General features: G+C 49.1%; 1 protein-coding gene across 6 annotated transcripts in view; it reads right to left on the bottom strand.

The window, feature by feature from the left end:
• DVL1 (dishevelled segment polarity protein 1) overlaps window positions 1-14,296 on the bottom strand; it is a 173,950-nt gene that overhangs the window by 64,681 nt on the left and 94,973 nt on the right. For all 6 annotated transcript variants that reach the window (XR_006276425.1, XM_038376945.2, XM_043500183.1 and 3 more), the window contains 2 exons: window positions 9,324-9,445; window positions 94-206 (listed from right to left, as the gene is read on the bottom strand). Coding sequence is in view for 5 of the 6 variants with exons in the window: in XM_038376945.2 (XP_038232873.1) it covers window positions 94-206; window positions 9,324-9,445 (235 nt within the window). In the remaining variant the exon portion in view is untranslated. The remainder of the gene's footprint in view (window positions 1-93; window positions 207-9,323; window positions 9,446-14,296) is intronic.

Genomic DNA, 14,296 nt, shown 5'->3' on the forward strand with positions numbered 1-14,296 from the left:
CGTTTTTAAAAGCACAGGAACCCATCAGCTCCATCAGGGCCCCAGAAAGAAAAGAATGATGCCGCAGATGGATAAAAGGGCCGTGGGGCTTACCGTCTTCATGGCCTTCCCTGTTCCTCCGCCGGTGTCTCTCTCGCCTGTGGCTAACAACCGACTCCGTTCCTGTTTCGTTGTCCAGTCCATCTCGACTGCTGGCAGCATTCGGGCTGAGAGAGACAAGGGGGTAGAAGACAGTCAGGGGTCACACACCGCCTCACTAAAAATAAACTTGCCAATGCACTTAGTGTCCAGGAAGGGAGCTGATTCACAGCCCCAGAGAATGAATACAGAGGACAGGTACAACACAGAGAGCAGCAGAGCAAGCTTCCCACAGACTGCTTCGCAAGGGCACCCCCGGTGCTGAGCTAGAGGACGCGGGGACAGATTGGTCTCCCAGCCTTGGGAATGCCCAGAAAGCATCATCCTCCCATTGAACGAAGCAGTCTCAGACCCTCTAGTTTAGATTGTGGTCCCAATGGTCTAACCACCTTGATGGTGGGATGAGCGAGGGGATGGTTTCCACGTGAATCTCAGCAGTTCCGTGGCACGCTTTGGAGAGGCCAGCGGGAAGGCAGCTTTGACTGGTTACACATTCACACAGCTGCTGGAGACTCCAGTCCAGGTTTGAACAGCACCAGGACAGGAGCCTGACCATCAGGGCGGCAGCACAAACACGCCTCGGGCCTGCCTAACTCAGGTGAGAAAACAGTGCAGGGACTCTTGAAGAAAGGGTCATTCGTTCTCACACACGTTTCTACCTCTGAACACACAACTGCCTTTCTCCCCATGCCCCTCAATATTCTCCGCAGCTCAAGGATCCAAGAGACAGTCCCAAGTACGACTGAGCGACTCCAGTAATGCTGACAATCCAGCGGTGTGTTTCTCTGGAGAAGTGGCTATCGGTGGGTCATTCTGAAAGGAGTGCTAGATACTCCCTGGCCTTCTCAGGTATCCCTAGGGTAGCCATGAGCCATGCTGCTCACCATCCTGAGGGCTCAGTCACACAGTGCATGGGTCCCCAACCTTTACGGCAATGCCCCGTTTGGAGCTAGCAGCTTGCTGGGAGCCAAAGGGCATAAACCACAACTGAGCACAGCCCCCTTTATGGCAGCCCTGCAGCCTAGGAAGACCCCAAATCCCAGAATTCATTGGTGAGATACAAAGGAATGGAGGAAGCAGCCTAGAGCATGCTTGGACTCGCAGTCACTCTGGGCTGCACTGCCACATTAGAGAGGAGGCTCGTTGCCTGACAACACCATGTCCTCCTCCAATCCTTATGTTACCTCAAGGACCCCCGTTTGAATTCAGCAGTGCAGATTCCCGCCAAAGTACTGGCCCCAGTCACTGCACTGATTCACGTTCTATTCCTTGCAGCCAATTTACCCTAGACCCTCCTTCTTCCTCCACCAGTCCATAGCCTGACCTCCCCCACCATGTCCTGCCTTTTCCCCGCTGGATCGGGGCACAAGGGAGAGAGCGGGGGAGTTAGGTTTTGTTGGGTGAACAACATCAAGGGGCAAGAGCGGAAAAGGGGCCAGTTGGGATTTAACCAAGCCAAAGCCCTGGGCGTATCTCTGGGCGGCTGAAAGCCCTCCGCTTCCCTCTTCTGCGACAGCGCCCCTAGAAGCCACTTGTCCACTCCAGCAATATGCCAGTGCCCAGATTGTCAGTGGAAATGTTGGTATGTAAGTCAGGGAAGAATTCAGCCTCAGACTTAAGGCCACATTGTGAATCTAGACAAAACGGGAGCAAAACCGGCTCCCTAATCCTAGCCTTCAGGGGGCTGCTCCTCAATACAGCTAAGTAAGGTTGCCCATGACACCTGGTTTAAATAACTGAGCCAAACTGCAGCCTTTGCTAGCCCATCACTGGGGCTGTAATACAGAGCACTGTACATGTAACCCCTTTTACAAGCAACCGTCTGTTTCAAGACCACTGCTGAGGAAATGCCAAAGTGAAGCTGGCCGGGGCAGAGGGGATGAGCTCCCCCCGGCCCCCCCAAACAGCAGTAGCTTGGCTGTATACATCTCCCTTCAGGCTCAATGTGTTTTATAGGGCTCTATCATTCTTGCGTTTCATAAACGGCACCGGAGCACTCATGTGGAAGGCAGTAGGAAAAGCTTCCCAGAGGCCACAGCTCATTGTAATGGACTGATTTGGGGAAATTGACCTGTAGCTCCTGAAAACGCCGACAAAACAGGATCTGAGGTAGCAATGTGCCACTGTGCATCTAGGGGCTGGAATGGCTTTCCTGAGAAAGGGTCGCTGCTCACAGTCACCTCAGATACCCACCCTGCAAACAAGCGGCCCCGGCTTGCGGGCACGCCATGCAGCTGAGAGTTACATTTCATGTGTATCTAAGTAGTTGCTTTGATGGCCATCATCACAATAGTATCCCAGCTCCACACAGTCATCAACAGATTTATTCTTACAACACCCCAGGAGGTAAGAAAGTGCCGTATCATCCCCTTCCTATAGATGGGGAAGTGAGGCAGAGTCTAAAGGTAGATCTACACTTTGAGCTGGACTACCATACCACTGTACATTCCAGCCGAGGAGACATACCTGCAGTAGCTAAAACTCCAGGTTTGAGGAGACAAATTACCTCTAGCTCAAAGTGTAGATGTACCCCCAGAGACTTGCCCAGGTCACACAGGGTGTCTGTGGCATAGCCGGGAATCAAACCCTTCAGAGTCTTGGTTGAGGGCCCTACTGGTAGGTCTCCCCTTGCTTCCCTCAGATTGCTGCATTAGCATTTTGGGGTGCTTTTCACCAAAGATCTCAAATGGAACATCCTTGCTTCACCAATAGATAAAATAAGGCACAAAGTAATTGCTAATTTTGGGGGTCCAATTTTTGACACCCTACAGTAGGGTCTGAATTCCAGCAGGGCTGAACACTGGCAGCTCCCGTTGGTCTCAATAGGAGATGGAGGGGGGGGGTCATCACAGCTGAAAATGGGGCCCTGCTGCAGTATGTCTAAAGTTGAGCATGCAAGAATGGAGGCATGCAAAATCAGAGGCCATATTTTAAAATGTGGGCTAAAAAGAGAGCCAGAAATACATCCCAGATCTCTCGAGTCCCAGGTCCTTGTCTGAACCACTAAAAAACACCGTTGTTGCCACCAACGCGCTGAATGACAGTCCAGTAACATGAAATATTTGTCTTAGGGACAAAAAAAAAAAATCACTAGTTACATCTCAGCAATACATGCTCCAACACTGACTCACCACTTTGCCCCTATCAGAGACTGAATGGATCTCTCTAGTCTAATAGCAGGTCAAGAGAGGATAAATTGCATACAGAGAATGCAATAAAATGGATACATTTAATGACATTATGGAAGTGCTCTATTGATTACATGGATTCAAAAAGCAAAACTGTTATACAACTACTGTAGACCATCAAGGGAGTTGAACAGTGTATGTGTAATAAGCGTATAGAGCACTTAAGAGGGTTAAAAGCCAATTATATGGACACCTATTTAATAATGATTTTCTTTCTTTTCCTGGGGGTTTCCGTTTTATGTTCCATACCATGGTGAGTTGGGGTGAAACCATTAAATGAAACAGGTTAATCTTACTCAGCCACTCCATAGCAGCTTCCGGCTGAGGCGCTCAGACATTTTGCAAACACTAGTTAAGCCCCATAATCTCCACATGGAATAGGCAAGTATTATCCCCATTTTACAGATGGAGATACTGAGGCACAGTGAGGTTAAAGGATTTGTCTGTGACAATCAGGAACAAAACCCAGGGGTCAGGAATCCCTGCCTGTGCTCGAATCACAAGACCATTTCCCACCCAAAACAAGAGGAAAGGAGGACTGAAATCCACCCGTCTGAGCCCAATGTTCTCTCCCTGGAATCACAGGAAACTGAACATTGAAGATACACCCATCCAGCAACAGCCGGCTCCTGCTCTATGCTCCAAGGAAGAGGCAAAAACTCCTTTTAGCCCCCACCATATGCCCCATGGGGAAGGGAATTAGGTCCCCAAATGAAATTTGGCCACCAGTTCAATCTTTACATGCACCAAAGAGGCTCAGAGAAGCATCCTAACATTTGGATACTTTGAGGAACAGAAAACTTTGCACCGTTTGAGTTTGCTCCTAACTACCATAGTACAGAGAGATGTGTGGTACAGTGGATAAGGTACCGGATTGGGACTCTGGAGATCTGAGTTCTATCCCAATCCTACCACTACCTCAAGAGAAGAATTTAAATCGATCCGTTCCTGTTTCCCAATCTGTGCATGGGAGATAATGTTTACCCAGCTGTGCACAGTGCTTTCAGACCAGGGGATGAAAAGATTGTTAATGCTAAATACTAGCAATAATCTCCAGAGATGCCTCTCAGATCTCGGCAGTTACGCCGCAGACCAGGACACACGCTGAGAAAGAGAGACAGAAGCAGTACCAAATCGACCAAAACACCAAGCTTTGTAAAAATAGTGCACAACTTAAAGCTGATCCTTGACAGCCAGAAATCGCTTAAACAGCATATGCTGCGGAAGGAATCCCCCAGCTTCTCATTAAGGCTGAAGAAACACAGGAGATGCCCTGCCAGTTTCACATGTGTGCATGTCTCTATTGCGAGAATGAGCTGGGCACTTCAAACAGAAAGCGCAGGAAAAGGGAATTCAAGAGACTCGAGCACGCTGCTCAGCGCTGATGCTAGTTCTTTTCCTCAGGAGCCGTAAAAATTAAAATTCTTTGAGGGAGAAAAGGCTGGTGCCTCAGCGGTTCTCTCTTTCCGTATCGAGAAACCCAGGACAACAATCAAAGGCTGCATCAAATCCTCCTCACTCAAACCCACATGGGGACGACTGAAAGAGAGCAGGAAACCCACAAGATCTCTATGGACTTTCCTCAGGGTGGAAATTCAGAAGGGACCACGCTAGCAGCTTCCAAACCTGAGTAAGTGGGCCCCCAACGCCTCTTTGCTGAGGTGTTTTAGTCCTGACCAACAGTTCCTCTTGCTGCTACGGTCCTGCACGCCCCCAGCTGTGCCACCATGCCTCAGTCCTGAGCCACAATCCCCCCTGGGATGCTTTTCTCTTTTAGGTCCGGTTATCACGGGGTGGTGGGGGGAAAAGAGAAAGGAGAGAAAAGAAAGATTCCTCATGGAAGATATTCCCTTCCTTTGTCCCTAAACAAAGATGGGCATCAGCAGGTTTTCCAGGCCTTCATCAGTCAACCTCAGCAGCACCATCTAGTGAGTACAGGCAGTTACCATGCGTCGCTACACAGCTCGCCGGTGATCGGACTCTCAAAGGCTGCCCGAGAAATCTTTACAGGAAATGCAACGCTGCTGGCTTCCTCTCTCACTGCTGGGAGGTCGGGTTTACTTGCCAACATGAAAGGAGCACACTGTGGATATGTGAGGGCAGGGATACTGGGCCAGGCCCTCCACTGGGGTAAATCAGCATTGCTCCATTGATGTGACTGGAGCAATGCCAATCTATATCCTCTGAGCAAGCAATCCCAGCTTGTAGTGCCAGGTTCTGGTCAAAGCTTCGAGGTGATCATTTTCTAATAAGATTAGTATAGCCTCCTCTCTCACAGTATCCGAGTGCCTCACAATCTTTAGTGTGTTGCTCCTCACAGCCTACCCTGTGAAGCCGGGCAGGATTACTGTCGTGCGTTTGGCAAAGACAGGCTATGCCAATGGGAGAGCACTCAGCATAATAACTCCACCTCAATGAGAGGCAGAAGAGCGTCTCCCACTATCCATACCACACTAAGAGCGCTATCCATACCACGCTAAGTCGATCTAACTTGCGTCACTCAGGGAGGTGGCTTTTTCACACCACTGAGCAATGTAAGTTACGTCGATTTAAACAGTAGTGTAGACAAGCTCTGAGGCACAGAAAGACTAAGTGACTTGCCCAAGTTCACACAGGAAGTCGGTGGTAGAGCAGGGAATTGAACCCAGCTCTCCGGGGTTGTAGATTAGAGCTCTAACCACTGGACTGTCCACCAGGCAGTTGAACTATGACCACACAAAAGCAATGGGTTATTTCTGCCCTCACTGAGCTACTCATGGTGCCAAGCAACTGCATTCAAATACAATGAAAAGCATCAGAAAAAAAATAACCTTTTTGAATCCAGCCAAAAATAAATCCAAAGGTTGGGAATAGGACAAAAAAAAAACCAACCCTACAGCAATGAGGCGGCAGCTGGTGTGTTGTTTATCATTCTGACCAGTATTATCTCGTTGTGCTCCCTGCCAACCCATCCGTCGACTTGAATCCATCTCCTCTCGTCTCATACTTGGATCATAAGGTCTTTGGGGCACCGACTGTCTTTGTTCTGTGACTGTACAGCACCTCGCACACTGGGGCCCTCATCTACAGTCGGGGCCCCTGGGTGATGCAATTAATAAATACAACCACCACCAGAAAAAGGAGGGAGAAGAGAAGCAATAGACATCGGGCCCGCGGCGGTTATACTAAAATATACTTAAAATCTACTACTACGAAATAGAAAAAGGAACCAACACAGGTATCGAGTGGTGGGGGAAGCAATTCCTACCCTAAAAAGCCCTCCCCTTGCAGAGGCCTGCTGGCCTGGGATGAAAGGGCGATCCCAGGCCAGCAGGCAGAGTGCAAGTGCAGAGATCTGTCAATTACAGGCTGCGACTGAACTGAACCGCAAACCTCTCATCAGACTTCAGGGGAAGAACTTGGGCTTTAAAACAACTCGTCTACCAACTTCAAACCAACCCATCACGTTGCTTCCCAGGACCCTGTCCTCAGCGGCTGGCCAACGTTCCTGCATTCTCCCTGTCTGCCGAGGCCAACCCCAGCCAGGGCCAGCACTCCCGGCAGCAGGAACAGGCATACACAATGATGGGCCACACACTTGGCAGTCCCCTCTCCTCATGTATACCCATTGCCGCCCGCCCCACCATACCCTCATTAGGCCCTTGCTCCACTGGCCCAAGAAAGCCAAGCGCTTGCATTTCTTCTCCATCCCCCATTTCTCCACACTGCTGTTTGTTCAGCCAGATGGCTGAACGCCTCCAAGTGCAGCGACAGCAAGTGTTGTCTAGTAGTCAGAACACAAGTCTGGGAGCCAGGACCTCCCAGCTTCTCTGCCTGACTCACTGTGTGAGACCTTGGGCAAGCCACGTCACCTCGTTGTGTCTCGGTTTGCCCAGCTGTGAAATGGGGATATCAGTCCCTACCTCCTAGGGGCGCTGGGAAGCATGACGCCCCATTGACAAAGTTCTGGGAGTTCGACAGATGGCAGCAGGTGCAAAAGAAGAGCACAGCTGGATAAAACGGCATCTTTAAAACACAGGGGGTAAAACAGAGTGCTGCACGCCTGACCCTGTGCCACGAGTTTGAGGGGGTGTTTTTGAAGGCACAGTTAAAGCGTTCTAAAACCAGCACGTACTTCTATATATAGGTCAGGAAGAAAAGAACTAGTTATGCTAGCAGGTCATGTGACTGCAATCGTACAGGCTACTCGCCCACAAGGAAAGCGAAGCTTGGCCACAAGAGGGCAGCATAACCCTGGCAAGAAACGCAGGCCAGGTGAGCATTCCCTGGGATTTCTTGTCCCCTCCAGAATGCAGCTTGGTGCTTAGCCCCCGCCCAGATAACCGGCTCACCCAGGCCACAGACATCCCAGAAAGCAGGGGTGGAGGAAGGAGGAGGGAACGTGAGAACAGCGGGAAAGGACACTGGGTTTGCCTCTTTGAATATTGAGCCACCGGCTCACAAGCATTGGGGTTCAGCTCCCCCTCCGCATCCTTACTGGGAACCTGTTAATGTCACCAGTGCGGAGCCAAATGCAAAGGGCAGGGTTGGAACAAATGGAACAGCTGTTAACTTCTCTGCGCCAGGGGCTGCCTGCCATTTGGGCCTGGCAGCACAAAGCCTGCCAAAGAAGCGAAGTGGAGAGATGTCCAGGCATCAGCATCAATGCACCGAGCACAGGTCATCTGGGTTGCCAGGGACAAGGAGAGGCCAGAGGCACCAAGAGCTCACTTGGCTTCCGAGCAAATAAAATAGGCAAACACAAGGGTTTCATGCAGAGGGTGGTTCACTTGATTAGGCCGGATTGGTCAATATATCAAGAGAAACAGCACTGAATTTTGAGCTAGGTGAGCCTGGGACTGACAGCCCTAGAGACTGATGATTTCAGTTTTTCTGAAGGGAGGCAGAGTGGTCTGGTGGTCAGAGCAAGGGGGGAGGGGGATCAGAATTCCTGGGTTCTATTTGCACTTCTAGGAGGCAGTGTGGCTCGGTGGTTAGAGCATGGGTCTGGGACTCTGGCACTTTGCTTTCTAGTCCTGATGCTGATACTAACTTGACCTTGGGGAAAACGCCACTTAACTTCTCTGTGCATCAGTTTTCCCATCGGTTTAACCTGTCGAGCACTTATACACACGTCAGAAGTGAGAATAATTCATGCAGTTGACAAGTGGTGAGGGGCCTGAGATCCAAGATTCATATCCAGATTCCAACCACCCCAAAGGACTGGTGCACAGGGTGGCAGTTTTGAGTCTGAGTTTGGGAGCTGGATTCACTGGGTTACAGGAAAAGGAACCAATAGCAAAATTCAGATCCCAAATTCAGGACTGCACTGATCTGGGGTTTCAGTTCAGGCCCCAATCTAAAACTACAGGGCAGAATCTCAGCTCTCAAGCACAGCTAGCCTTTGGGGGAAAATACTTGCTGTTCCCTGGAACAGATCAGAAGGATCACTGGATACTTTAAAACAGCATACACTATGGTCTGGATCTTGCTCTCAGTCCCCACTCAAATCAATGGGAGTCATTCTGGATTTACACTGGGAGGATCTGGCCCTGTATGTAGAGCTGCAGGTAACGAGGCTGCTATTCCACCAACGTACATTGCATTCCATACAGTCGGGGTGATAGCGTGGGGAGCATTATTCCTTATGCAAATTGTTGCTCTTTATAATAATGGTCTGCTGCCCGTGTATGCTACATAATTATATGGCACACGGTAATAAAAGGTTGTCATCCACATGCCACACAAAGCATTTACATTCCTCCCCTTCTCCCCCACCCAAGGTGGGTTTCGAAATGACGAGCAATAAGATAGTTTCACTCTAATGATCACATTTTTTCTTCCCATCCCCACTTTTATTCCCCAATGAGCACAGCAATATCAAAACAATAAAACAAAACAGGTAGGAACCACCTAACACAGGGAACTGAGAGCTGGGGGAGGGCAAGGCAGAGAGGTGGGGGAAGAACCAGTCAAGTATTTTGCATCCCTTGATTAGAAAGAATAGCTTGGCCTTACTGAAATGAAGGAGGCCGTGAGTCTCCGATGCCACCCGTTCTCTCGATGGGAGGAGGGAGGTCCGTGTGGCTTTCAGCGCACTGGGAGCCCGTGTCGGAGTGGGAGCTTTCAGCCAGGACCAGCTGCAATAGAATAAAAGGGAGAATTAGATACACCCATACAGGTTTCCATGCCCTGACGTAAGGCGCTCAGCTGCCCCCTTGATAGGTACCCTATGAATGTCTAGATAGATTAGAGGCAGAGAGAACTGCTTGGCACTGGATTTTGATGGCTCTTTGCCAACCTTTCACAAAAGCTGGATCACTTTGGGTCCGAATGTGAAATTGGAACTTGTAGGGATTTGTGCAAAGCCCTTATGAGTCCCACAAACCTGCAGCTGACTCAAAGCAAGACCAACATTGCTGGGCGGGGAGCGTGTTTTGAGAGACTTAGGAAACCCAAAGGATGTTGCAGATGGAAACTTGTGACCCTCAGCAGGTCATCGGGACTGAACAAAACCCCTGTAATCCTCCCAGGCCTTCAGGAACCCTTCGGAAACGCATGCACATGAATGCGCTGGGGGTCTCTGCAGAACACCCTGCCTTCAGTGACCGCTTTACACGACGGGTTCAATCAACCCCCCATGCTCACAAGGAAAATCAAAGGCTGCAAAATCACATGGCCCAAATGCAAGGAGTTGCTCCATCAGTTCCCATGGCAGGCGCTTGTGCGAGAAGTGCTGAAGACTGAGGATTGAATCCCAGCTGTATGCACACTGCCATGGTTTGTTACACAGACACCCCTGAACACAGGGAAAAAAATTCAGAATCTGGGTCCAGATCCAATTCCATGGCTAGTCCTTATTTTTATACAAAAAAATCCCCTGCCTGAACACCTGGGAACTTTAGGAGGTAGACATGAAATCCCGAGTTGGGTCTGAGTTTTGTGATTTAGGCCCATTTCCATTATAAATGTCAAGGTCATTCCTCAACAGTGCCATAAAATCCTCAGACAGGCAGAAACAAATGGCAGTCAGTTTAAAAATCCAGAGGATCCCTGAAGAGTTGGGGCATTTTTTTTGTTTTTGTTTTTTTGCTTCACAGGCTGTGCGCTCTCAATAGTCCATAATGGCTGGAAATCTTCTGTAAAACAACGTTGCTATAAACGACTGCGTTCAAACCTCCTTTAATACCGACATCTGCATTCACGGAAGCTACAGGCTGCTGGCAGGCAGGCAGCCAGTCAGGGGAGCGGGGAAGGATGCAAAGGACTCAATGTAGAACGCTCATGTGAAAACAGGTAATTGAAGAAAAGCTACAGCAATCAATCAATCAATCTTCTCACCACAAACAACAAGCAGCTAGACACAGCCCGGTGTGTCGGAGGCTTATACATTCCATTCTCATTACAAGGGTGTATAAATTCTGCAGATCCCCACCACACCGCCACTTCTTATTTTCAACTTCCTATCAACGGGAGGAAGCCTTGTGTATATGGATAGCAGGGATATTAGGGTTACACAAAAGACACATGGGTCCAGTCCTGTTCCACCAAACTCAGCGGATGAAACTCCCATGGGCTTTTGCACATGCAGAATCAGGGCTTTTGAGAGTAAGCCAATCAGGTAATGGATACACTGGAGCTAAACAAATGGGTTCCCCTCTTTTCCCTCATTCCTAACTCAGAGCCTTATGTTGAGGGACACTGGAGGATGTTTGAAGTTGGAGACTTCTACTAACCAAGTCTGATTTATCCAGCTGCCTCGTACCTTCATTTCCCTATTCTTTCAGTCCACTCCCCATCACCCCGCCCCCCCCCACACACTTTTTTTTTTTGTTGGTAGAGCCAGGTGAAACAAGGGCTACACTTCCATCTTTATAGAACCTTGCTAGCGTTGGAGAAAGCCACAGTTAAAGCACATAACTGGGAATCAGATAATCCGGGTTCAATTCCCAGCTCTGCTGGGGACTCTGTGCAGCCTTAAATGAGTCACTTCATTTCTCCATACCTCAGGTTTTCCCCTCAGGCCGGCGCGAGGTTAAATTAATTTACAAACATTAATGAATGAATTTGTGGCCCTTGGGTGGAAGGGGCCATAGCTGGATAAAGGACGCTTACAATCAAACCAGAAGCGGTTTGGACCCAGCTTCCATTTCAAAACTAACTCCTGACGTTTGGGGATTTCAGATTAAGGGGTCCAGTTTTGCTCCAACTTTATTTTCAACAGAAAGAGGCAAAAATAGGAGCAATATTTTTGTTTTAAAATATAGATTAGATTTATTGATTAATTATTATTACTATAGGGAAACAGCCCCTTGTCCCACGCTATCCTGGCCGCCACACGTCATTTGGAGAATGCAGGAGGCAAAAAGGCTTGAAAACCTGTTCCATTTTTTGTTCACTTGTGCAAACTCCTCCTGTTGCAAGACTTTATTTCTAGTGTGGTCACACTTCAAGGCCCGAAAGGAGGACATCAGAGTCCTGTTATGCTCGGCCCTGTACACACACAGCAAGAGATAGCTACTGCCCCAAAAGAGCTTGCAGGCCAAACAGACAATACCCAGGGTGGGAGAAAGACAGTTTGAATGGCATCTTGAACAGATGGGAAACTGAGGCACAGAACAACAAGGTGACTTGTCTAAGGGTCACACATGGCGTGGGTGGCAGAAACAGGAATTAATCTGGGATCTTTCGAGTCCCATCCAGTGCCTTAACCGTGAGAGCGCATCCATCAGCCTCATTTCATTCATACCATTTTGTCCAGAGATAGGAAATTCAGATTAACCGGAAATGACACCGAGGACATTTCTTTCACATGGGCCACTGATCAGACAAGATGCTGACCATTTCTGGCCACGAGCTCCACTTGAACTAATCACCTAGAAGCGAAGGGGCCCATATCCTGTTACCAATCCCCTAAACCATCTAAATCCCCTTACCCGAGTCCCTCCACACAATACGATTAAGAAACCTTTTAATTAAGTAGATGCACTAATACCAACTAAGATTATCACCTCCTACTGAGAGGCCAAAGGTCTCAGTCTCTCTCCATTTGTAACGGGGCATAAAAGCTAAACACAGCTTAAACGAGCTTGACCGTAATTGGTTAATTTATCAAAGGCTAATCCTAATATAATTCTTGGGTAAATACTAGCCATCAGTGCAAAGGGTGCAGGGGAGGAAAACTGGTGATCCTGGCAGGCAGCACGGAGTCCCGAAGGGGAATAGATCATAGAAAAAGGCAGGCAAGAGACGGATGGACACAAAAAGGAGCAGTTTGAATACAAAACAGTTCTTTGAAGCCAGCTATATTACTCAGACTCGTACATCACCCAAAACTAGAGCGACGGGGGAAAAATATGGAAGCGACACATAGCATGAGTGATCCAAATAACATGCCGACAGGAATCTGTTTAGCGCCGGGAAAGTGTCTAGAAGGCATGGTGGCATTATGGAGACGGAGGTGCCTCTCTGAGCAAGGCCTATCCCTCAAGGAATCCCTCTGCGGGGGACAAAGTTTGCACGAATCAAACCAAGGAACACAAAAGAAGAAAAGAAATTGGGCATAGACACGAGACTCAAACACTCCTCACGCCTCGTCCCGCTCCCAAATCAGACCGAGCTATCCAGACCAGTCTAGTGCCATTTGCTTTGAAGCGGGAAGATGCAAAAAACTTTCTCCAGGCTTTCCACAGACGGAAACACCTGTCCTAATTACATGCAGCCACGTAACAAAGAGGCCGAGATGAGCTGACTCTGAGACCAATCACTTCCCAGGAAAAACGGAAGTGACACATTTTAGCTGGGACTGTCAGTTACCCAGCAGCCCCGCGCCCTTGGCCTGACAAGCTAATTGTGCTGACGAGGTGGCACAACACCTGGGGCTCTAGTGCACACACTGAAGGCCACTGTCAGCTTTGCCTGATGTTAGCCATGGGCTCTATTTTAGGCATAGTGCACCTGGGCTGGCCTGTTCAAAGGGACGAAGGGCCACACACCCATTTCCTATCGGCATTCGATAGGATCAGAGTTCCCAGCTCCCTTAGGCTGCTTTGATTGTCCCAGGCCCAGTGGAGGTGCAGAAACAAGGACATACAGTGCTCTTCTTAGCTAACTTAGCCTCTCAGCAGCACCCTTGGGTGGTAGGATAGATATCATTAGCCTCATTTTACAGATGTGGAAACCTAAGTGATTTGAACCTAAGTGCCTAAGTGATTTGCCGTAGGTCACAGAGGTATCATAGAATCATAACGTTGGAAGGGACCTCAGGGTCATCTAGTCCAACCCCCTGCTCAAAGCAGGGCCAATCCCCAATTTTTGCCCCAGATCCCTAAATGGCCCCCTCAACAATTGAACTCATGACCGTGGGTTTAGCAGACCAATGCTCAAACCACTGAGCTATCCCTCCCCAGGTAGTCAGTGGCCAGGTGGGATGGAACTCAGGAGATCCTGATTCCTATATGTAGCCCATAAGACCACGCCCCCACCCACTAAAGACAGAAGAGGGCTAGCCAAGTGGCCTGTTCCATCCTTCCACCAATGCAGTGGCTTGACCCACACCTACCAGAACCTGCCCAATTTGACTGGAAATTCTGCATGGACAAGCTCGCTCTATTGATTTCTGGTACCTCCTGTTGGCCAGCTTGCAAAGCCTGAAAGAAAGTCGTGTGGATGTCAGTTGTCAACTGAAAGTTAATTCCCACGAGAGGATTTAGAAGGGCCGACAGAGGGCAGCCCCGTCATCTGTCAGGAGCCTCGGGTTAAGCCTGGGTCTCTTCAGAAATCAAACAGCAGCTCTCCAGGCAGGGAGACAGATTATTATTGGAGCTGGTCAAAAATTTTGTTTAAATTTGAATTTGGTGGGGCAAGAAGATGGAGAACTCTTTCTCCGAGCTAGAGCTGGTATTACCTAATGGAGGAAACATCACCTAGTGGTTAGAGCACAGACCTGAGAGCCAGAACTCTTGGGTTCTAGCCCAAGTTCTGCCCCTGAT

Source organism: Dermochelys coriacea, chromosome 18 (assembly GCF_009764565.3).
Source record: "Dermochelys coriacea isolate rDerCor1 chromosome 18, rDerCor1.pri.v4, whole genome shotgun sequence".
Lineage (NCBI taxonomy): Eukaryota > Metazoa > Chordata > Testudines > Dermochelyidae > Dermochelys > Dermochelys coriacea.